Below are 23,040 nucleotides of genomic sequence, written 5' to 3'. Positions count from 1 at the left end.
ACAGGCTTGTCTGAATATTGTTGAGCAAAATGTATACATGCTTGAACATGTTTTTTGTTCAGCAATGGAGTGTGTGCATACGGGTCATGGAGGTTGAGTGCATTACTTTTTCTGCGCTTCTCCACAGGTGGTTCATGGCTCTTGGACAACTCTTCTGATAATTCTTTTTACTCCTCTGTCTGAATCTTTCCGCACCTGGTCGTAGCCAGTTTATGGTAAAATGATTTTCTTTCCACTTCCGGATTATGGCCCTATCAGTGCTCACTGGAAGCTTGAGAAGTTTAGAAATATTTTTGGTAAATTACATCATTCTAGTGTTTACCGAAAATGGAATTAGGCCTACAAAGAAAAGAACATAGTACCTACAGTCAAATATGGTGGAGGTTCAAAGACGTTTTGGGGTTTTCTTGCAGCCTCTGGCACTGTGGAAAGCATCATGAAATCTGAAGATTACCAAAAGATTTGGATTGCAGTTAGTTCCCAGTGTCAGAAAGCTGGGTTTGCATCCTATGTTATGCGTATTTTAGCAGGACAATGACCTCAAAAATACTTCAAGAAGCACCTAGAAATGGATGGAAACAAAGCGCTGAAATTATATACTGTTTGCCTTTTTTTTTCTCTGTATTTTTGTGTTGTTCCAATACAAACAAAGGAAATAAACGAGTATAACAAAATGTGTAATTGCAATAACTTTTTGGGAGAAATACTTCATTTCCTAGAACAATTTCAAGTGTGCCAACACTTTTGGCCATGACTGAATGATTTAATAAATACACAAGTTGCTTTTAAAATTCATGCTATTAATTTTAAAAATGCTTCTTTCAATAAGAACACTTTTCTTCAGTCACTACCACAGATAAGCTTATTGATTTTATCTACAGCAAAAAAACACAATTAACCTACATTGCAGTTCTGTTCTTCAAAATGTTTCACTGCTCCTTGAATATGTTTTATTTTTGATGCGAATGTTCTTAATCTGCTCAGCAATGCGCTTTTTACATTTTCTAAAAGTATAAGGTACCTTATATTCTAAAGGTACAATATATAAGCTGTCTTCTCTTAATTACTGTATTTTTCGCTTTATAAGACACACTTTTTTTCCCCTCAAAGTGAGAGGAAAAACTCAGTGCATCTTAAAGCGAACAGACACATCTACATGAAAGCACAAACTGCGCCATCACTGACCGCAGCCCGGGTGCGGGCAGCGATGTGAAGTAGCCAGCGGGAGCTGCGGGCTGTGTATCATGGCGGAGGGCAGGCACAGGGCCACTGTGCAGGGCTGGATGCTGATTTCTGAAGGGAGCTGCTGCTGAGCTGCCTCCACCAATCCGTGATCTGGCAGTGAAAAAGTGTCCCTTTTATGAAAGGTCCTGTAAGCCAAGATCTACAGTGGTGAGCAGAGACACTGAAGGGGAGTAACTACAACCCCCATCATCCTTCAGAATATACAGTACCAATGGGTGTATTCTGAAGAATGATGAGGATTGTAGTCATATTTAGTATAAACAGTCCAGGGAGTATACTATAAGTGACCAAAGTAGTGTTTATTGTAAATGTGACTACCACCTCCCTCATCTTTCAGAATATACCCAAGTATACAGTATGTGGGTGTATTCTTAAGGATGAGGGGAGTGGTAATCAGAGACTGCACTGTACGATGATAGGTCAAAATGTTTACTGTATTTTAATATGACTATTATTAAGAATGCACCCAGACCATGAAGTACATACGGATGGTGTATTCTGAAGGATGATAGGGGCCATAGTCACATTTAATATACCGTAAACACTGCCCAAGCACTGTATCCCCCATAAAAGTGTGTCACCCACAGATCCCCCAAAACAGTGCATCATTCGCAGATCCCCCATAACATAACATTTTATTAAATGTTTTAGCAAACTATTTGTCTCAAAATATTTTGTTTTCTTATTTTCCTCGTCCAAAATCTATGCGCATCTTATAATCAGTTGCGTCTTATAAAGCTAAAGATGCGGTAATTAATAATTTCCACTCTATTTGGAAACTGACCTCTTTTACCTGACACTGCATCTGCTGTTTCTATATTTAAGAAATAAACCTTTTCTGGTAGCCATATTGTATTGTTGAGGTTTTTTTCTGTATATTCAATGCAATGATTGAATAATGTAAAACTTACCCAAAAACACGTATGATTTAATAATTACACAAGTCACTTTTAAATTTCATACCATTAGGAAATTTGTATTGAATTTCAAAATGCTTCTCTCAATAAGAATTCTTTTCTTCAGTCACTGCCACAGATATGCTGATTGATTTTACCCACAGCAAAAAAACGCAAATAATCTTTATTGCAGTTCTGTTCTGTTCCACAAAATGTTTTCACTGCTCCTAAGTATGTGTGTTTTATTTTTGCCACTGATATTTTTAATATGCTCAGCAATCTGATTCTTTAAATTTTCTAATGGTACATCCCTTACTAAAGACAGTCACAACTTGACATTTTCAATGGCCCCCCTCATTTTGCATCTTGTTATGGACCCCGTCGCAGTCCTTGACAAACAATTGCAGGGTCTGTGTTAAATATACTTATTTTGTATATTTATTTATTCAGGACTGGTTATCAGATGCGATACTTCAAAAAACATGTCACGATAATTCTTATAAAAAATTTAGAGGTTTATTGGATTGTCCACCAAAATGAATCATTATAACAAAACATAAAATGGTTAAAGTAGTGTAGGGTTTGGTACTCACTCAGTTGCTTTAGAGGTAGGCACAGGAGTCGGTTTCTTTACAGATGTCCAAGACAGGTTTATTCAAACTTCATAAACCGCACTTTCAAAATAAACAAAACACAGCCTGGTCTGGCACAGTCCATACAGTACTGTGCCTTCGCCCGCTCACAGTCAGTGTCTTTAGCACACGCTGTAGCTCTCCAGCCACAGACTCAGACTGAGACACTTGGTCTTACAAGAGGCACGCCCTGGGGTGGGGATATGTGAGCTGCCATTCCCTGCCATCTCTTATGACTGCTTGTAAAAACCGGCACTGATACACCCTGTTAACCCTCTCAGCACTGTGTGCTGGAGCATGCTTTTCCCAGGAATACATCACCGAAGCTACCAACCTTGGTGATACATATCTCCCCTCAAGGAACGTTCCAGCCGCCATCTTACATACCCCCCCTGCCCAAAGCTGGGGGGCTTGGCACCTTCCACTAACAAACAGCGGACCCTCGACAATGAGTCAGCATTGCCATGCAGTTTCCCAGGCCTATGCTGTACATGGAAGCTAAAATCCTGAAGGGCTAGGAACCACCTGGTCACTCAAGCATTGTTCCCCTTCTTCTCGCTCATCCACCTTAGAGGGGCATAGTCTGATACCTGCCTGAACTTCCTGCCTAAGAGATAGTACCTTAAAGTGTCCAACGCCCACTTGATGACCAAACATACCTTCTCCAGTATGGAATAATTCTTCTCACAAGATGTCAGCTTCCAGCTTAAATACATTATGGGGTGCTCTTCCCCATTGCTCTCTTTTGATAGGACTTCACCCAGCCCGGTATCTGACGCATCCGTTTGGACCAGAAACTCTTCAGAGCAATCTGGTGCCATCAACACTGGTTGTTTACAAAGGGCTTGCTTTAGTTCCTGGAAGGCCGTCTCAGCTTCTGGAGACCACTTAGCCATAGCCAATTTTTGTCCCTTTAAGAAAGTCTGTCAAAGGGCTGGCTATCATGGCGAAGATAGGGATGATCCATCGGTAATGGCCCACAATGTCCGCTCTGACCTGCTTTTTTGAGAGAGGTTGTGGCCAACCCTGGATTGCTTTGACTTTATTTATTTGGGGCTTTATCGTGCGTCTGCCTATGACATAGCCCAAATATTTGGTTTCCTCCATGCCCATAGCACATTTCTTGGGGTTCATGGAAAACCCCGCCTTCCGAGAGCATTGAATATCGCCTGGACTTTACTCAGATGGCTTTCCCAATCCTGGCTGTAGGTCACAATGTCATCCAGGTAGGCTGCTGCGTACTTCTTGTGGGAAGCTAAGATTTGGTCCATGGCTCTCTGGAAGGTAGCCGGGGCTCCTTGAAACCCAAACAGCATCCTTGTGTATTGGAAACATCCGTCTGGCATTGAGAAGGCCGTCTTCTCCTTGGTATCCTGGGATATGGGTATTTGCCAATATCCTTTCGTGAAATCAAGGGTGGCAATGTACCTGGCTGATCCTAACCTTTCTATCAGTTTGTCTACCCTGGGCATTGGGTGGGTGTCTAACTTAGAGACCTCATTGAGTTTCCTATAGTCATTGCAGAACCGCCATTTTCCATCTGGCTTTGGCACCAAGACTATGGGATTGGACCATCCACTATTGGACTCTTCAGTGACTCCTAGCCCCAGCATGCGCTTCACCACTTTCGAGATTACCTCTCGGCAGGCTTCAGGAATCTGGTATGGCTTCAAGTTTACTCGGACATGAGGCTCCGTAAGCACCTCATGCTCTATGATCTGAGTACAGCCTGGTACATCCGAGAAAAGGTCCTTGTTCCGCTGTAGCAACTCGTGGCACTGTTGTTTTTGGGCACATGACAGCGACTCTGCCACCTTGACCTCTCCCACATCGGCTTCCGACTTTGCCACCAAACACGGAGCTTCCACGGGCTCCCTATCTCGCCGTGGCTTAACCAGGTTGACGTGGTACACCTGGTAAGGCTTCCTTCTCCCTGGTTGGTGGACTTTATAGTTGACATCACCAACCTTTTCCACTACTTCATAGGGGCCCTGCCACTTAGCCAGGAATTTGCTGTCCACTGTAGGTATCAGCACCAGTACCCGATCCCCAGGGTTGAAGTGTCTCACCCTTGCCGACCTATTGTACACCCTTGACTGTGCCTCTTGCGTTTTGAGGAAGTGTTCTTTCACAATGTGCATCACCTCTGCAATCCTCTCCTGCATTTGGGCCACATGTTTGATTACACTTCTGTGGGGTGTAGACTCCACCTCCCAGGTCTTCTATGCTACTTCCAGAAGTCCACGGGGGTGTCGGCCATATAACAGCTCAAACTGGGAGAATCCAGTAGAAGCCTGTGGAACTTCCCTAACGGAGAACAGAAGGTATGACAGTAGGAAGTCCCAGTCCCGGCCGTCTTTCCCTATGACCTTCTTTAACATGGCCTTCAAGATTTTATTAAACCTCTCCACTAAGCCATCTGTCTGAGTGTGGTAGACTGAGGTCCAGCGGTGTGTTATCTGCAGGGTTTTGCACAACTCCCTCATCACCCTTGATAGAAATGGGATCCCTTGGTTCGTTAGGATCTCCTTAGGCAACCCTGTTCTAGAGAACATGTGGACCAACTCCCGGGCTATACTTTTGGCAGAGGAGTTACGTAGTGGCACTGTCTTGCCAGTTATACTCATTTCTACATGGAACTTGGCTGAAGCAGCATCACGTCCTCTCTGGAGTCTTGTAGCCGTGTGCCCTGTTGGAGTTCTTCTAAAGCTGAGTTGTTGTTCCCCTGTGTTGTCTTCCCCTTTTGTCTTTAGAGTGCTAGCGGAGGTTGACTAGTGCTCATCTCCTTCCACCCCCAGCTATAGCCTTACACCAGGGATGGTAGGGATCGGCGACAGCTGCGGAGGCTGTATAGGGACGTTGGGGGGAGACAGGGTGACGCTAGTCCAGATTAGGAGGTCACCTCTTCCCCCTTTCCCTAGTGTCTGGGCTCCCTTTCCCTTCTGTTTTGCACTCACACCTGGCGTGACTCTGTATTACACTTACACCTGGCGTGACAATATCTCCCCCTCAAGGACCTTCTGGCAGCCATATTACAGTAGTTGCAAAGAGATTGTCCATTTGTTCATAATTAGCTTATTAGTTGAAGTTCATCCATCTTTTCTTGGGATCCTGATTGGTAATTTTTGTCTTTGTGTCGAGCACGTTTGTCAGGGCCTACATGTCAGCTGTTCTCAGTGTACAGACCTCCGCTTAGTGTCAGTGTAAGGTGAAAAGTGACTCCCACCCCACCCTGTGTCATGTGGTTATATATTTCCCGCATAGCACCTGTTTTCTGTATATGGTGTTACCATCTGCCCTGAGCTAAATGTACAAGAAAAACCTAAATGTCATGTCAGCAAAAGCTTCCATGTGGCTGATGCAATCTATCCAGTACAGAATTGAGATTAGAATTTAGTATTTGATTATTTAACAGTCTGTCGCTCGAACTGTCAGACCTGCAATCTAGCGTTGCACAGCAGTTTGGCTGAACTGGAGCATTAGGTGGCACTCCCAGAGGGAGTGGCCATCTCTGGGAGATGGGATACATTTCAATAAAGCCTGCGAGCTTTATTTTAGGCTACATCTCTGTTGGGATTGTTATTTCCTTACTTCCGGGAGATCCTCAATCCTGGGCCTTTTCACTTCCATCAGACTCGCTCTCCGGTCGGTTGATGATTTTTTTGAGCCTCTAGGCCTCGTGTACGATGATCTGGACCATGTCTCCCATGCTGATTCTAAGCTTTGTACGCTCCAGCAGGGAGAATGGCTTTCAGAGGAATTCTACTCTGAGTTCCGTAGATGGGCTACTGACACCGGGTGGAACGATCCTGCTCTCGTAAGTCAGTTTTCTCAACAACCTGGCTTTATATACAGTATCTCCTCCACTTGTGTATCTCTGTTTTTCTTACCCACAGAAGTGGTTATAGGTACAAAAACTGAGAAAATATCTATCCTCTTGGATAGTTGGGTGGGATGCTCAGTTCGACGGGACCATGGTCTCTCCTGTAGTATGCTTGCGAAGTCCATCCCCATATTTGCTATTGACTCTGCACCTCTGTCAGGGAAATTTTATGCTATTTGTGAATAATGTGAACCTGCACATAGGGGCTCTTCACAGGGCGCTCCTTTCTTGCTTCGTCTTGGGTCTCCCTACTCCTATTGTGTTAGGCCTTCCCTGGCTAACTGCATAATCCGGTTATTGACTGACAGTTCAGAAAAATAGTCAAGTGGAGTGATTTCTACAAAAGTAATTGCTTGTGTACCATCATTTTTACTGTTTCTACTAAAACTCTTTTCTGGCTGATTTTGTGGATGTGTTCTCAGGAAAGGGGTGTCAGGAACTGCCTCCTCACCTGGTGTATGATTGCCCCTTAAACTTGCTTCCTGAAGCGAAATTACCTAAAACCAGATTATACAATGTCTGGTCCTGAAAGGAAGGCCATGAAGGATTACATCTGAGAGTCTTGCTAAGGGACAAATTAGACCCTTCTCTTCGTCCGTATCGGCAGGGTTCTTCTTTAAGAAGAAAGATGGGAACCTGCATTCCTGTTTAGATTTTCTAGTGAGTTAAACCGGATTACTATCCAAGACCCGTATCCCCTCCCACTCATTCCCGACTTATTTAATCAGATTGTTTGGGGCAAAATGGTTCTCTAAATTGGACCTCAGGGGAACCTATAATCTGATTAGTATCAAGGAGGGGGATGAGTGGAAGACTGCCTTTAACACTCCTGAAGGGCATTATGAAAACCTTGTCATGCCCTTTGGTTTAACTAATGCCCCCGCCGTTTTCCAACATTTTGTTAACTAAATTTTTCGTCACCTTGTGGGTAGGTTTGTTGTGGTGTACCTCGACGATATATTCTAATCTCAAGTCACATCAAGTACACATCAGGCAGGTGTTACAGGCTCTGCAGGATCATAAACTGTACTCCAAATTGGAAAAATGTGTACTTGCCATAGAAGAGATTCAGTTCCTGGGTTTTCTAGTGTCAGCCGCATGGATGGATCCTAATAAGGTCCGTGCAGTTCTAGAATGGGATCTGCCAGAAAATATAAAAGCGTTACAATGCTTTTTGAGGTTTGCTATCTATTACCAGAAGTTTATTAAAAACTTCTCATCGATTGTCAAACCGCTCACTGACATGACAAAGAAAGGTATGGACTTCTTGAGGTGGTCCAACTCTGCCCGTCAGGCTTTCTCTTCTTTGAAGAAATGTTTTTCCCTTGCTCCTGTAATCATTCAACCCGATGTTTCCTAATCATGTATTGTTGAGGTTGATGCATCTGAGATAGGGGTTGGGGCTGGCAAGTGGCCTCCATGTGCCTTTTTCTCTAAAAAAAAAAAAAAACAACAAAAAAAAAAAACATCATCGGGAGAAAGGAATTATGACGTAGGCAATAGAGATCTTTTGGCCATCGAGTTGGCTTTTGAGGAGTGTCGTCATTTTTTGGAGGGGGCAGTCCACCTTGTCGCTTTCATTGATGGTTATTAAAATCTGTTGTTCCTCGAATCCGCTAAATGTCTTAATCCTAGACTAGCTAGAAGGTCTCTTTTTTACCTGGTTTAATTATATTGTCACTTACTGTCCTGGAATTAAGAGCATCAAAGCTAATGCTCTTATCTCGGAGCTTCCCTGTGGGTGGTAGTTTGGAAGACTCTGTTCCAATTTTCAATAAGGAATGGTGGTTTCTGCTGTGTGCTCCTTGCTGGAGGTATTGAAGGCTCAGGGAGACGCTCCTGCTTGCCCTTCAGAGAAATTGTTTGTACCATTGCACCTGCACCTCAAAGTTGTAGGGGCACAGCATAGCACTGCTAAGGCTGGTCATTCAGATAGTAAACCAACCTTGGACCTCCTTTCTCGTCGTTTTTGGTGGCAAATGTTGCATCGGGATGTTGTCGACTTTGTCTTTCTGAAAAGCATGTGTCTGTGTCTGGTCGAAGACCCCGCATACTCGTCCGTCTTGGGCTCATCTACCATTTACCATACCTGACCGGCATTGGACACATTTATCCATGGATTTTATGACGGATCTTCCTTCCTCCTCTGGTAAGACTGTTATCTTAGTTGTGGTGGATAGGTTTAGTAAAATGGCGCACTTCATTGCTTTACCTGCTCTCCCTAACGCTAAGACCCTGGCTCAAGTGTTTGTCACAGAGATCTTGAAGCTTTACACAGTTCCCTCCGATATGGTGTCAGATCGGGGGACCTAATTTGTGTCTAAATTCTGGAGGACAGTTTGTTCTCATTTGGAGATGCATCTTTCCTTTTCTTCAGCATTCCATCCTCAAACGAACGGTCAGACTGAACGTTTAAACCAGAGTTTGGAGACATACCTCAGGTGTTTTGTGTCAGATAATCAGAAGGATTGGTCATCTTTTTTACCATTAGCTAAGTTTGCCTTGAACACTCATCGCAGTGAGTCCGCTGGTAAGTCGCCTGGCTGTTCTCAGCTGCAACTGCTTATCATTTACTCCCTCTATATATACTGGCTCCGGGAATCTAGTCCTTGCTGGTGAAAGATTTGTCTTCCAGTGCTAAAGCTGAGTAGTTGGACTGGAGTTGTAGTTGTAGTGATCTGTACTTTGCTGAAGTACAGTGTGTGTTTATCTCCTTGTCCCTATTCCCATTTAGTTTATTCCTCCCAGTCCCTATCCTCCTCCCTTTTTGGTGAGTGCTTTTGTATGATGGTGGTTTCATGTTATCCCTGTTTTGTCTTTGTGTCTTGTTTACTTTACATTTTTGCCCCATGCCTCATGGGGAATGGGGGAAGGGAAAGGTCCGGGTTTAACATGATCATAGTTAGGTTGGAGAACCCGGTCTCTCTACCTTCAAGAGTATCCCCGGGACACGGATAGCTAGGTTCCCAGTTCCAGGGAAAGCTTGAGGCACCTCTCCCTTACTAAAGACCATCCCAGCATGACATTAGGTTTTTCAGTTGCTTCAACAATAGAGAAAAAATGTAATCAGAGGCAATCAAAACATCCAATGTACCCCAAATGATATTGGTAAAAGCAGCGACTCCAGGCGCAAAAAAAACCCCACACATCTCCATATCGCGAAAATTGAAAATACTATGGCTCCATTACTCCGAAAATGGGAACACAAGTGAATTTTTTTTTTTTAACAAATGTCTTCATTTTTTTCACCACTTAAATAAAACAAAAATGACTCATGTTTATCACTGTAATTGTACTGACCTAGAGAATCATAGTGCTAGGTAATTTTTACTGTTGAATGCTGTGAATATAAAAAAAAATGCTTAATTGCACTTTTTTCACTAATTCGCCACACTTGAATTTTTTTTCCAGCTTTCCAGTACATCACATGATAAAATTGATGGTGTCATTCAAAAGTACAACTCTTCCAAAAAAAAAACAAGTCTTCAAATGGCTATATAGGTGAAAAAATAAAAAAGTTATAGCCCTTGGAAGGGGAGGAAAAAATGAAAGCAAAAAAGCTGAAAATTGCTCAAGTGGGGTTTATTCTGGTTTCCTTACCAACCCCTTCCTGCCAAACCTGTTTTCACCTTCAAGGGCAATTTTAATTATGAAAAGTTTCACTTTTTATGTGGTAATAACTCTGGAACACTTCAACATATCCCAGTGATTTCTGAGATTCTTTTCTTCATGACATGTATTTCATATTAATGGTAAAAAGAAGTCCATAGCGTTTATGAAAACGTAGAAAAATTAACAATTTTCAAACTTTGAATTTTCTTGCACTTAAAAAGACAGTTTTACCACACAAAATAAGAAATAAGACTTGTTACAAGTCTACTTTACATCAGCATCATTTCTTGAAATACTTTTTAAAGCTATTTTTTTTTTTTCAGTAAATTGACTAAATCTACAGTGGGTACAGAAAGTATTCAGACCCCTTTAAATTTTTCACTCTTTGTTTCATTGCAGTCATTTGGTAAATTCTAAAAAGTTCATTTTTTTTCCTCATTAAAGTACACTCTGCACCCCATCTTGACTGAAAAAAAAAACCGAATTGTAGAAATTTTTGCAAATTTATTTAAAAAGAAAAACTGAAATATTTATTCATATTTAAGTCACATGCTGTCCATTTCCTTATGATCCTCATTGAGATGGTTCTACTCCTTCATTGGAGTCCAGCTGTGTTTAATTAAACTGATAGGACTTGATTTGGAAAGGCACACACCTGTCTATATAAGACCTCACAGCTCACAGTGCATGTCAGACCAAATGAGAATCATGAGCTCAAAGGAACTGCCCAAGGAGCTCAGAGACAGAATTGTGGCAAGACACAGATCTGACCAAGGTTACAAAAGAATTTCTGCATTACTCAAGGTTCCTAAGAGCACAGTGGCCTCCATAATCCTTAAATGGAAGAAGTTTGGGACTACCAGAAGTCTTCCTAGACCTGGCCGTCCAGCCAAACTCGGCAATCGTGGGAGAAGAGCCTTGGTGAGAGAGGTAAAGAAGAACCCCAAGATCACTTTGGCTGAGCTCCAGAGATGCAGTAGGGAGATGAGAGAAAGTTCCACAAAGTCAACTATCACTGCAGCCCTCCACCAGTCAGACCTGTATGGCAAAGTAGCCCAACGGATGCCTCTCCTCAGTGCAAGACATATGAAAGCCTGCATAGAGTTTGCTTAAAAACAGTGAAACATGGTGGTGGCAGCATCATGCTATGGGGGTGTTTTTCAGCTCCAGAGACAGGACAACTGGTTGCAATTGAAGGAAACATGAATGCGGCTAAGTACAGAGATATCCTGGATGAAAACCTCTTCCAGAGTGCTCTGGACCTCAGACTTGGCCGAAAGTTCACTTTCCAGCAAGACAATGACCCTAAGCACACAGCTAAAATAACAAAGGAGTGGCTTCAGAACAACTCTGTGACCAATCTTGACTGGCCCAGCCAGAGCCCTGACCTAAACCCAATTGAACATCTCTGGAGAGACCTGAAAATGGCTGTCCACCAACGTTCACTATCCAACCTGATGGAACTGGAGAGGATCTGCAAGGAAGAATGGCAGAGGATCCCCAAATCCAGGTGTGAAAAACTTGTTGCATCATTCCCAAGAAGACTCATGGCTGTACTAGCTCAAAAGGGGGCTTCTACTCAATACTGAGCAAAGGGTCTGAATACTTATGACCATATGATATTTCAGGTTTTCTTTTTTAATAAATTTGCAAAAATGTCTGCATTTCAGTTTTTTTTCAGTCAAGATGGGGTGAAGAGTGTACTTTAATGAGAAAAAAAAATTTACTTTTTTGAATTTACCAAATGGCTGCAATGAACAAAGAGTGAAAAATTTAAAGGGGTCTGAATACTTTCCATACCCACTGTATATTTTTAGGGATCACTTCACTTTTGAAGTGACTTTGAGGAGCCAGGATATGTCAGTAAACCTACAAACAAGACCCAATTTTAAAAACTGCACTTCCCTAACCCTTCAAGTACTTCATAGGAAATAAAGGATTGTCCCACAAATAAAGTACATTTTTGTCAATAAAAATTGGAATAAAAATAAGTTCCACAATTGGATGTGTTAAAATAAAGTTCCTGTATGGGGATAATCTTAGAAATGTACCTCTTCCATGTTCTGTGCATGTAGGAACATGATCTAAACATACTACAGCTCATGGGCAGGGGACAACTCCTTTAAAGGGAGCCTGTCAACAGGTTTTTCCCATATAAAGTGGGCCAGCACCTGTAAGCCCTATGTGACAGCATTCCAGAATGTTGTCTATGTGTCCCCACTGAGCTCTCCATAAAACCAAAAATAGCTTTTATTATACTCTCCTACAAGGTGGTCTGGTCCGATGGGTGTCTCTGTTGCTCTCTCCCTCTCCCCATTCATTGGGAAAGCTCGTGGTGGATGCTGGGTGTGACGCACGGGGTAACCCCGCCCACAACCCAGCAGCCACCGTGGAACGCAGAAGAGGGACCCCCGGCTGCATCTGGAATCATGATGTGACATCAGTGGATGTCAGAGCCGGATGCAGTCCGGGGTCACGTAATGCCTGTGAGCGGCCAGTAACAGCAGTAACAGCAGCGGGAGGTAATTAGAAAGAAGCTTCTTTTCATCATAAAAATACATTGGGCTATTTTGAATAGTAGTGGTCAACCCTTTTAAGTTGATTGAGGGCTAACTACAAACGTGTGGCTGATAAAAAAAGAAAACACATATGCCAGGTCCGGACCTTTTGTGTGAATGACTGTGTGGTTGTCCACCAGGAACATTGAAGGGGTTTTCCCACGAATAAAAGTTCACTTTAAAAATTGTCTGTGTCTGACCATGTACTGCACATGGTCTGATCGTATCACCGCTCCTGGGAAGGGGAGGAAGCAACAGACAATACAGACATTACAGCATGGGATCACAGAGGATTCATTTTGTGAGGTAAAATTTTTCACTGTCTGTTTTTACCTCACAGAATGAATCCTCTGCGATCCCCTGCTGCAATATCTGTACACCCTTTTGCTTCTTCCCCTGCCCAGGAGATGTGGTATGATCAGATGATGTTCCTGCACGGTCAGACACAGACAATTTTTAAAATTAACTTTTGTTTGTGGGAGAGCATCTTTAAGCTGAAGGTTCCTTCCTGGAAACTTGGTCCCAGGTTCATTGCTCCGTATAAGATAACCACTGTCCTTAATCCTGTTGCTTTTCATCTAGAATGATCTCAAGAGCCACGATGTTTTCCATAGGTCATTTATGAAAAAAGAAGGGGTTAAGAGTTCCTTGTTGTAACTCTGCTGAGCTTTCAATTGGCTCTTGTGTCATCTGCTGCTTGTTGGCACTACGCCCCTTTCATTATTTAAACCTGCTCTTACCTTTCTGCCATGCCAGCTATAGTTTTACTATCCCGTGACTGACCATTCTCTAGAAGATCTTCCTGGAGTAACTGTTAAGCTTTTTGAAGCTTGTGGTTTTCCATTTGTTTGTGTGTTTTTCTCTGTCTGTCTCATTCCCTGTGTTGTCTTTATCCCAGTCGTAAGACCCGTATCTTGCTATCCTGCACCCTAGCCAGGGCAAGGTGCAGTGTCAGTCAGGGCTTAGGCACGCGATGGTGCATGGAGGTAAGGACCTGTCAAGGGCGATAGGGAATGCAGGTTTCAGCATAAGGTGAGTGTTGAGGGGTCACAGTCTTCCCACTCTCTATATTGTCAGGCTTTCCTTTACCAGCTTCCTCACCCCCTCCCGTTGTGTCACACACCGGGCTTCTCCCTGCCCTGGCATGATACAAATATCATGAACCTGACACAGGTAGGCTGCACCACTGAGGACTATTGTACAGAGTTCCGGCAATAGTTCATTGATGTTCTGTGGAACGATGCAGCTCTTGGGTGTCAGTTTGGCTGATGCCTGTTGGATAAACTTAAGGACTGTCTGGCTCTGTATACTCCACCCTGTTCCTTGGGGGAGGCCATGACTAAGGCCATTCGGTTGGATTGCAGGTTTCAGGAGGTGCTTGATGAGTGACAGGAGGTTTCAGTCATTTCCTCCAAATCTACCACCTACCTGAGGCAGAACCAGTGGAAGTTGGAGCTGCCAGCTCTTGGACCGTTGAGAGGAGACGTCGGAGCGATCTTGGACTCTGCCTCTACAGTGGTCACATTGGGTATTTTTTCAAGGACTGCTCGATACGCTCTCAAGCAAGCAAGCCATCAGGAAAATGCCTAATCACAAAGTGATTGTCAAGGATGTCACCCAGACTTCTAAGTACCTTTTTACTCCTCAGACAAAGTGCTGCTGGATGTGGAACCATTTTTCCAAAACCAGTCATTTTCAGCTGTAGCGTTCATTGATTGTGAGTCTGCTGCCAACTTCATTGATTCAGGACTGATCCTGTGATTAGGATTAAGGACAGTTAGGTTGGAAAGAGCCATTCAAATTGTTGACACCACTACTTCAGAACATTGTCCTGCTGGACACACTTAAAGTTGGAAATACTTCACGCTGAGTCCATATCCTGCTATGCTTTTTGCCTGCTGGGTTGGTATTGGGGTATTGGTATTGGCTGTGTATTCACAATTCTATTATTAATTGGTGTCAGAAGAATATTGTTAAATGGAGCCCCAACTATCATCAGAAATGTCTTAGTTCTCTACAAATTTGCTCTCCAAGTCTGGAGGGTCTACTGGGGTAACTGAAAGACTTCGCAGATGTGTTCTCGCAAAAAGAGGCAGAGATATTACCCCCCCCCATCATCCTTATGATTGTGGTATTAATCTTGTCCCTAATGCCAAATTAACTAAAGCTCACCTGTATAATTTATCGGGTCATGAACGTACCCCCATGAAAGAATGTGTAAACGAAAGTTTACAGGAGGGTCATATCTGTCCTTCCTCCTCATCTGTAGCTGCTGGGTTTTTCTTTGTTAAAAATAAAAGTGAAACAAAATTACGGTTAAAAATACTTATCCACATCCACTTATCCCTGACCTATATAATCAGCTTACGGGGACCAAAAGGTTTTCTAAACGAGATCTTAGAGGGGCTTATAATTTGATGTGCATCTCTAAGGGTGATGCTTGGAAAACAGCGTTTTTAACATCTGAGGGTCGGTTTGAAAATCTTGTCATGCCTTTTGGGTTAACCAATGCACCAGCAGTTTTTCAAAACTTAATGAATGGTATATTTTCTGATTGTATTGGAAGGTTTATTGTGGAATACCTTGATGACATTCTAATTTTTTCCCCTGATCTGGATTCGCACTAAGAACATCTCCGTTTTTTTTTTAACAAAAACATTTTTTGTTTGCTAAATTGGATAAATGTACTTTTCTGTTCAAAAAATATGATTCATGGGGTTTATTGTATCAGCGGAAGGGTTTAAGAAGGATCCTGGGAAGATGCAGGCCATAATTGATAGGGGTCCATGCTGACAGTTGGGAATATACTCCCTGTTAGCATTCTGCACTGTTGCCTAGATACCACTCTTCGGAATGTAACCCGCTCTCCTGATTCTGGAGGAGCTGATCACACCCCATCTAGAGTTTTCCTGTCTAGCAGAGACTGGACATAATGTCATAACTGACACCACACCCTCAGTCTCTGCCAGATCCTCCCCCTGCCTCCTGCTTCAGCCTCCCTGTGCCATCACACAGTGTAAACCAGCAGTGGCAGTATTTAGCTGATTGGACTAACCAGTCCAATTAGCTGTTAGCAGTGATAGAAATTGAATGTGGAAAAAGGAGCTGAACACAGAATTTCAGAAAAATTTCAGAAAAGGAACATCATACCAACAGTAAAATATGGTGGTGGTAGTGTGATGGTCTGGGACTGTTTTGCTGCTTCAGGACCTGGAAGACTTGATGTGGTAAATGGTTCCATGGATTCTGCTGTCTACCAAAAAAACCTGAAGGAGAATGTCCGGCCCTCTGTTCGTGACCTGAAGCTCAAACTCACTTGGGTTATGCAGCAGGACAATGATTTAAAACACACCAGCAAGTCTACCTCTGAATGGCTTAAGAAAAACAAAATGAAGACTTTGAAGTGGCTTAGTCAAAGTCCTGACCTTAATCCGATTGAGATACTGTGGCATGACCTTAAAAAGTGTTGCACACTGTATACGTAGGAACATAAAGATCTCTGGAGATGGACTTGTGACCTTGAGATTGTTGATATTGTTCAACAATTTTGGTTGTCAAGTCTTCAGACAGTTCTCGTCTCCTCTTTCTGTTCTGTTCTCCATTCTTGGTGTGGAACACACCAGACACACAATGCAAAGATTGAGTCAACCCCTCCCCTTTTTACTAGGTGTGATTTTCATATTGCCACATGTCACAGGTGCGTTTGAACGAGCATCACATATCCTCGTAAAAAGCATACGGCGCAACACTCATTGGATCCATCTAGACACCTTGGGGGTCAGTATTACTTGGTTAATTTGTTCATTATTTTTTGGCCACAGATTCATTTAGGTATATCTGCTTGCAGCACAATTTCCACACTTGCCTTGGCTTTTAGTTATCTACCATGGCAGCTGGAATGTAGTATATGCTATGCTATGCCATAGATTGTATATCCCCATTGATTGTTGGTGTAATATATAGTGTATCAGCATACACAGCAGTTTTATTGTCCTTTATACTTTGGATACAGCACTATGCACTTTACTATTTGTTTTTGTATCCATTCATTTATTTATTTAAATATTTATCTATTAAATTTGCGTAACCAGCTTTTGTTCTTCCTCTTTCTCCTCCTTCCTCCCAGCCTCCTCCTCTTCAGTCTGCAGTGGGGACTGGAAACACAAGTGTGAAGCATGCTGGATTTGGTTTTAACTATATACCAGATCTCATGTACAGGTGCATCACACAAAATTTATAATATCGTCAAAAAGTTAATTTATTTCAGTAGTTCAATCCAAAAAGTGAAACTCCTATATTATAGAGTCATTACAAAGTGATCTATTTCAAGTGTTTATTTCTGTTAATGTTGTATGTAATGACTATATATAATATGATTTTCACTTTTTGTATTGAAGAACTGAAATAAATTAACTTTTTGATGATATTCTAATTTAGTGAGATGCACTTGTATCTTTATAAGAGGATATAGCATATATTTATTTAGATCTTGTGGTTTATTTCTTATATATAATAATGCATGGTCTTGTATGTATCTTTGCATGTTCTTTGTGACAAACAGTTTAGGCATGTTGCCCGGAAATATTTTCCCTTTGTGTGCTCATGTGATTTTTTTTTGACTGCTTAACCTGATGTTTATCATTCTGTATTTTACTTTCCTATATTTAGACGTTGGTGACTCACAACTTATTAGGATATGAGTAAGGCTATGTTCCCACGATGCAGAAATGCTCTGGATTTTTCCTGAGCGTTTCTGCATCTCCCTGGCAGAAAAAACGCATGCGGATTGTACATGCGGATTGTACATGCGTTTTCCTGCCAGGGACATGCGGATGTGAAGCGTTCTTCACATGCATTTCCGCATGCGGGTTGACAAGCGCTTTCCAAGCGATTTTAGCATCACTTGGAAAGTGCTTGACAACTTGGTCACAGTATATAAATCCATGCAACCGGTATGGATTTATGTAGCGTGACCGAAACAATAGTAAAAAATAAATATTATACTTACCTTCCGATGGCCCCCGGAGTCTTTATTCGATGCGTCCTGGCTTGCCGGCAGCTCACGGTACACTAAAGGACCACCGCGAGCTGCCGGCAAGCCAGGATGCATCGGATAAAGACACCAGGGGTCATCAGAAGGTAAGTATAATGTATATTTTTTATTTTATTATTCTTTTTTTTTACAGGTACTATGGTACCCGGGTCTGGAGGAGAGTCTCCTCTTCTCCAAACCCCGGTTACGATCCGCACATTGAAACGCATGGAATCCGCATGTACAGATGCAGTGATGCGGATTCCATGCGTTCCAATGCAAGTCAATGGCGGCGAAAACGCAGTGCTTCCGCAAAATAATTGGTAGTGCTGCGTATTTTCCCGCAATGATAATTTGCAGCGGAAATTTATGCAGCATGTGCACAGCACATGCGGATTATCATTGGGGAACATGGCAGACCTTCTATCAGTGGGCACACAGCCTTAGAACCATGTTGGTTTGAAACGCATCATCCTTCCTCTATTTTTTTATGCCCTCTTTTCTAATCTCCCCTTTTAACATGTTTTTAATTGTTTTTCATTAAATGTGAAGTTTTAATATTCTACATTTTTTCTTTTGGGATTGCTGGATTTTTTCTATTTCTCCTCTACAATTTTGTCTCTGGTGTCCTTTAGGAATCTCTTTGGTCTTGGCCATGGTGGAGAGGTTGGAGTGTCATTGATTGTTTGAACAGATATCTTTTATACAGGTAACAAGTTCAAACAGGTGCAATTAATACAGGTAATGAGTGCAGAGTAGGAGGGCTTCTTAACCACTTCGCACCAGAGCCTGTTTTTGCCTTCGTGACCGGGCCAATTTTTTCAATTCTGACCACTGTCACTTTATGAAGTAATTACTCTGGAACGCTTCAACGTATTCCCCTGATTCTGAGATTCTTTTTTGTGACATATTGTACTTCATGATAGTGGTAAAATTTCTTCGATATCACTTGCGTTTATTTGTGAAAAAATCGAAAATTTGGCGAAAATTTTGAAAATTTTGCAATTTTCAAACTTTGAATTTTCATGCCCTTAAATCAGAGAGATATGTCACACAAAATAGTTAATAAATAACATTTCCCACATGTCTACTTTACATCAGCACAATTTTGTAACCAAAATTTTTTTTTATTAGCAAGCTATAAGGGTTAAAAGTTGACCAGTGATTTCTCATTTTTCCAACAAAATTTACAAAAACATTTTTTTAGGGACCACATCATATTTGAAGTCACTTTGAGGGGTCTTTATGACAGAAAATACCCAAAAGTGACACCATTCTAAAAACTGCACCCCTCAAGGTGCTCAAAACCACATTCAAGAACTTTATTAACCCTTCAGGTGCTTCACAGGAATTTTTGGAATGTGGAAGAAAAAAATTAACATTTAACTTTTTTCACAAAAATGTTACTTTAGACCCAATTTTTTTTATTTTCACAGGGGTAACAGGAAAAAATGGACCCCAACATTTTTTGTGTAATTTCTCTTGAGCGCGCTGATACCCCATATGTGAGGGAAAACCACTGTTTGGGCGCACTGCAGGGTTCGGAAGGGAAGGAGCGCCATTAGACTTTTTGAATGTAAAATTTGTTTGAATAATTAGCAGACGCCATGTTGCGTTTGGAGAGCCCCTGATGTGCCTAAACAGTGGAAACCCCCCACAAGTGCCACCATTTTGGAAACTAGACCCCTTAGGGAACTTATCTAGATGTGTGGTGAGCACCTTGCACCCCCAGCTGCTTCACAGAAGTTTATAATATTGAGCCATAAAAATAAAATTTTCACATTTTTCCCACAAAAAATGTTTTTCATTCCCTAATTTTGCATTATCATAAGGGTAACAGGAGAAATTGCACCATGAAATTTGTTGTGCAATTTCTCCTGAGTACGCCGATACCCCATATGTGGGGGAAAACCACTGCTTTGGTGTACGGCAGGGTTCGGAAGAGAAAGGAGCGCTATGTTGGCTGGGATGGGTTGCAGACACCATGTCACATTTGAAGAGTCGCTGACATGCCGAAACAGCAGAAACCCCCACAAGTGACCCCATTTTGTAAACTACACCTCTCAAGGAATTCATCTAGGGAAGTAGTGAGTATTTTTTAATTTTTTAATTTATACCATTGGGCAGTGAAAAAAGCATAATTATATTTTTACCACAAAAAAATGTTTTACCCTCAGATTTTACATTTTCACACAGGGCAATGGGTAAAAATGATGCCGAAATGTGTCACACAATTTCTTCTAAAAGTGGCAATACCCCATATGTGGCTGTATTGTACCGCTTAGCCATACGGCGAGATCTGGGGGGGACGGAGCGCTATTCGACAATTGGAGAACAAATTATTGCAGAATAGGCATTTGGATTTGGGAGCACAAAATTTTCTGAATTTCTTTTGGGGGGCAAGGGCCATTTCGCTTTTCCAGAGCCTTTCTGCTACCAGTAACTTGGAAGTCCCTTATATTTTTAAAAGATGACGGACCTGAGTGGGGACTAGCTTTTTTTGAGGACTGAGTTGAAGCTTTTATTGGGAACATTTTACGTAACATTTATCCGGCGCTCTAGGCTGAGCACTTACATCGTGGTTTCCATCTAAATTTCCAAGTGATGTAATTCAGATGAAACCCCTGCGGGATCCATTCACTGTAATGAGGCAGCAGAGTGTTATGTTCTGCTACCAAAGCTAAGGAAAGAGAGGAGATCTGTCCCTACTATAAGACTCAGCTGAATCCCTACGATGTAACAGGGAACCTGATCCTGCGATCAGACCTGCTAAAGTCCTAATCTAGTCTGTACGGAGACCTATAGATGTGAGGAGGGAATCCCTACAAGTACTAAGGACTGGGAGGAATATGGGACACCTCCTAACAGAAATAGTAGCAGACAGACGAACAAACAAAATAGATAGAACATAGAGGTCCGTAGACCAAGCAAACTAACAGAGTTAGATACAGAGCACAGGCTAGCTAGAAAGTAGATATACAATGAAGTCCAGCAAAGCCAGAAGGGCGGAACAGGATTAAATAGGCCAACAAGGTCATGTGACCAGCAAAGGAAAAAAAACCTAACAGCAAGGTTCTAACAGTACCCCCCCTTCTAAGAGGATCCTCCGGATCCCCTAGGACCAGGCTTATCAGGAAATCTCCTGTGAAACGCTCTGATAAGTCTGGACGCGGAAACATCATCTGACCTCACCCAAGAGTTATCCTCGGGTCCGAAACCTTTCCAGGCCACAAGATACTGCAAACTACCTCTATACCGTCTAGAGTCAAGGATGCGAGAAATTTCATATTCCCCGTCCTCCACCACCGGAGGAACAGAGGCAGAGGCGTCACCATCCGACACAACAGCTTTTTTTAACAGAGAGACATGAAAGACCGGATTAATTCTCCAGGAGGTAGGAACCTCCAACCTAACAGCAGATTGGTTGACAACCTGAAGCACCTTAAAGGGCCCTACAAACTTGGGACCCAATTTCTTAGAAGGAATCCTCAACCGCAGATTCCTAGAGGACAACCAAACCATGTCACCAACAGCGAACAAAACCTCCTGTCGTTTCCTATCAAAGTAGTCTTTAGATTTTCTGTTGGCCTCCTGAAGATTACCACGCACATCCGTCCAAACTCTTTCCAAATCACCGGAAAAATTCTCCTCCTCAGGCACGGCAGATCCCAACTTGGAGAACGACCCAAACGACGGATGTCTCCCAGAACAACAAAAAAAAGGCGAACAACCAGCAGAAGAAGATGTATGATTGTTCAGAGCAAATTCGGCAAGTGGCAGAAACTCAGACCACCCCTCTTGATTGTCTGCCACAAAACAACGCAAGAACTGCTCAACATCCTGGTTTTTCCTTTCTGTCTGGCCATTAGATTCAGGATTTGGCTAAACACCTGCAGGGACTCTCTCTGGAAGTGGCCGAGCTCCGTCAGCACGTGAGTAACTGTCCTGGAGCATATTTCTTGGAGCCTAAGGTATGTTTGCCGGATTTATTTTTTGGTGAACATCGAGAATTTTTTTCATTTAAAAATGCTTGCTTATTGTATTTTTGTTTGAGACCCAAGTCCTCTGGGGATGAATCCCAGCGCGTAGGGTTCATAATGTCACTTTTGCGCAAAGAGCCTCAGGAGTGGGCCTTTTCTTTGCAACCTAGTGATACATGCTTCAGATCAGTGGATAGTTTTTTTTCTGCTTTAGGACTATTATATGATGATCCTGACCGTGTGGCATCAGCTGAGACTGAGTTGAGACGTTTAAAACAAGGATCAGGTAATGTCGAAAAATATTGTACTCATTTTCGTCGTTGGTCCACTCAAACAGGGTGGAACGATTCTGCTCTGAAAAGTCTATTTCTGGCTGGACTTACTGTTATGTTCTGCTACCAAAGCTAAGGAAAGAGAGGAGATCTGTCCCTACTATAAGACTCAGCTGAATCCCTACGATGTAACAGGGAACCTGATCCTGCGATCAGACCTGCTAAAGTCCTAATCTAGTCTGTACGGAGACCTATAGATGTGAGGAGGGAATCCCTACAAGTACTAAGGACTGGGAGGAATATGGGACACCTCCTAACAGAAATAGTAGCAGACAGACGAACAAACAAAATAGATAGAACATAGAGGTCCGTAGACCAAGCAAACTAACAGAGTTAGATACAGAGCACAGGCTAGCTAGAAAGTAGATATACAATGAAGTCCAGCAAAGCCAGAAGGGCGGAACAGGATTAAATAGGCCAACAAGGTCATGTGACCAGCAAAGGAAAAAAAAACCTAACAGCAAGGTTCTAACACAGAGTTACTCTGGACTCCGTCTGGCCTCTGTTTAGCGGTGTCCTTTTTTTCAGAAGTGCACAAAACTGTGGCCAACCGCACTTTTATGCACGCCTAAAACAAATGACACCGTGGGATCAAATGCCAGACGGCATCCACAGTAGCCTATATCTGCCTTATTACAGGGAATCTTCCGTCATGGGTTCCATCTGAATCACGTATTTCAGAGATTTACACATTTATCCTGCAGAGCGCAGGATAAATGTGGGCAGAGCCTTACTGCGATCTTTGGGAGACATAATAAACAAATCAGTAGCAGGTGAAGAATTGGTTTTATTTATTTTTTACGCTGTTCCCCGTGCGGTATAAGTGATGAGATTACTTTATTCTTCGGGTTGGTGCGATTACAGAGATAC

The 23,040-nt window shown here is 42.4% G+C and overlaps 1 protein-coding gene across 2 annotated transcripts in view; it reads left to right on the top strand.

Moving 5' to 3' along the window:
• LOC141273800 (mitochondrial ribosome-associated GTPase 1-like) overlaps positions 1-23,040 on the top strand; it is a 334,821-nt gene that overhangs the window by 269,347 nt on the left and 42,434 nt on the right. Inside the window, exon 10 of one of the 2 annotated variants that reach the window (XM_073686166.1) lies at positions 128-585. The exons of the other annotated variant lie outside the window; for it this stretch is intronic. Coding sequence (XP_073542267.1) covers positions 128-158 — 31 coding nt within the window. The 3' untranslated portion in view covers positions 159-585. Of the gene's footprint in view, positions 1-127; positions 586-23,040 lie in introns of those variants that run through there. 2 annotated transcript variants of the gene reach the window in all.

Source organism: Phyllobates terribilis, unplaced genomic scaffold (genome assembly GCF_046119375.1).
Source record: "Phyllobates terribilis strain yellow unplaced genomic scaffold, ASM4611937v1 Scaffold_5__5_contigs__length_657084704, whole genome shotgun sequence".
NCBI classification, from domain to species: domain Eukaryota; kingdom Metazoa; phylum Chordata; class Amphibia; order Anura; family Dendrobatidae; genus Phyllobates; species Phyllobates terribilis.
Note: the sequence above shows the minus strand (reverse complement) of the source record. Positions and strands in the feature narration are given on the sequence as shown.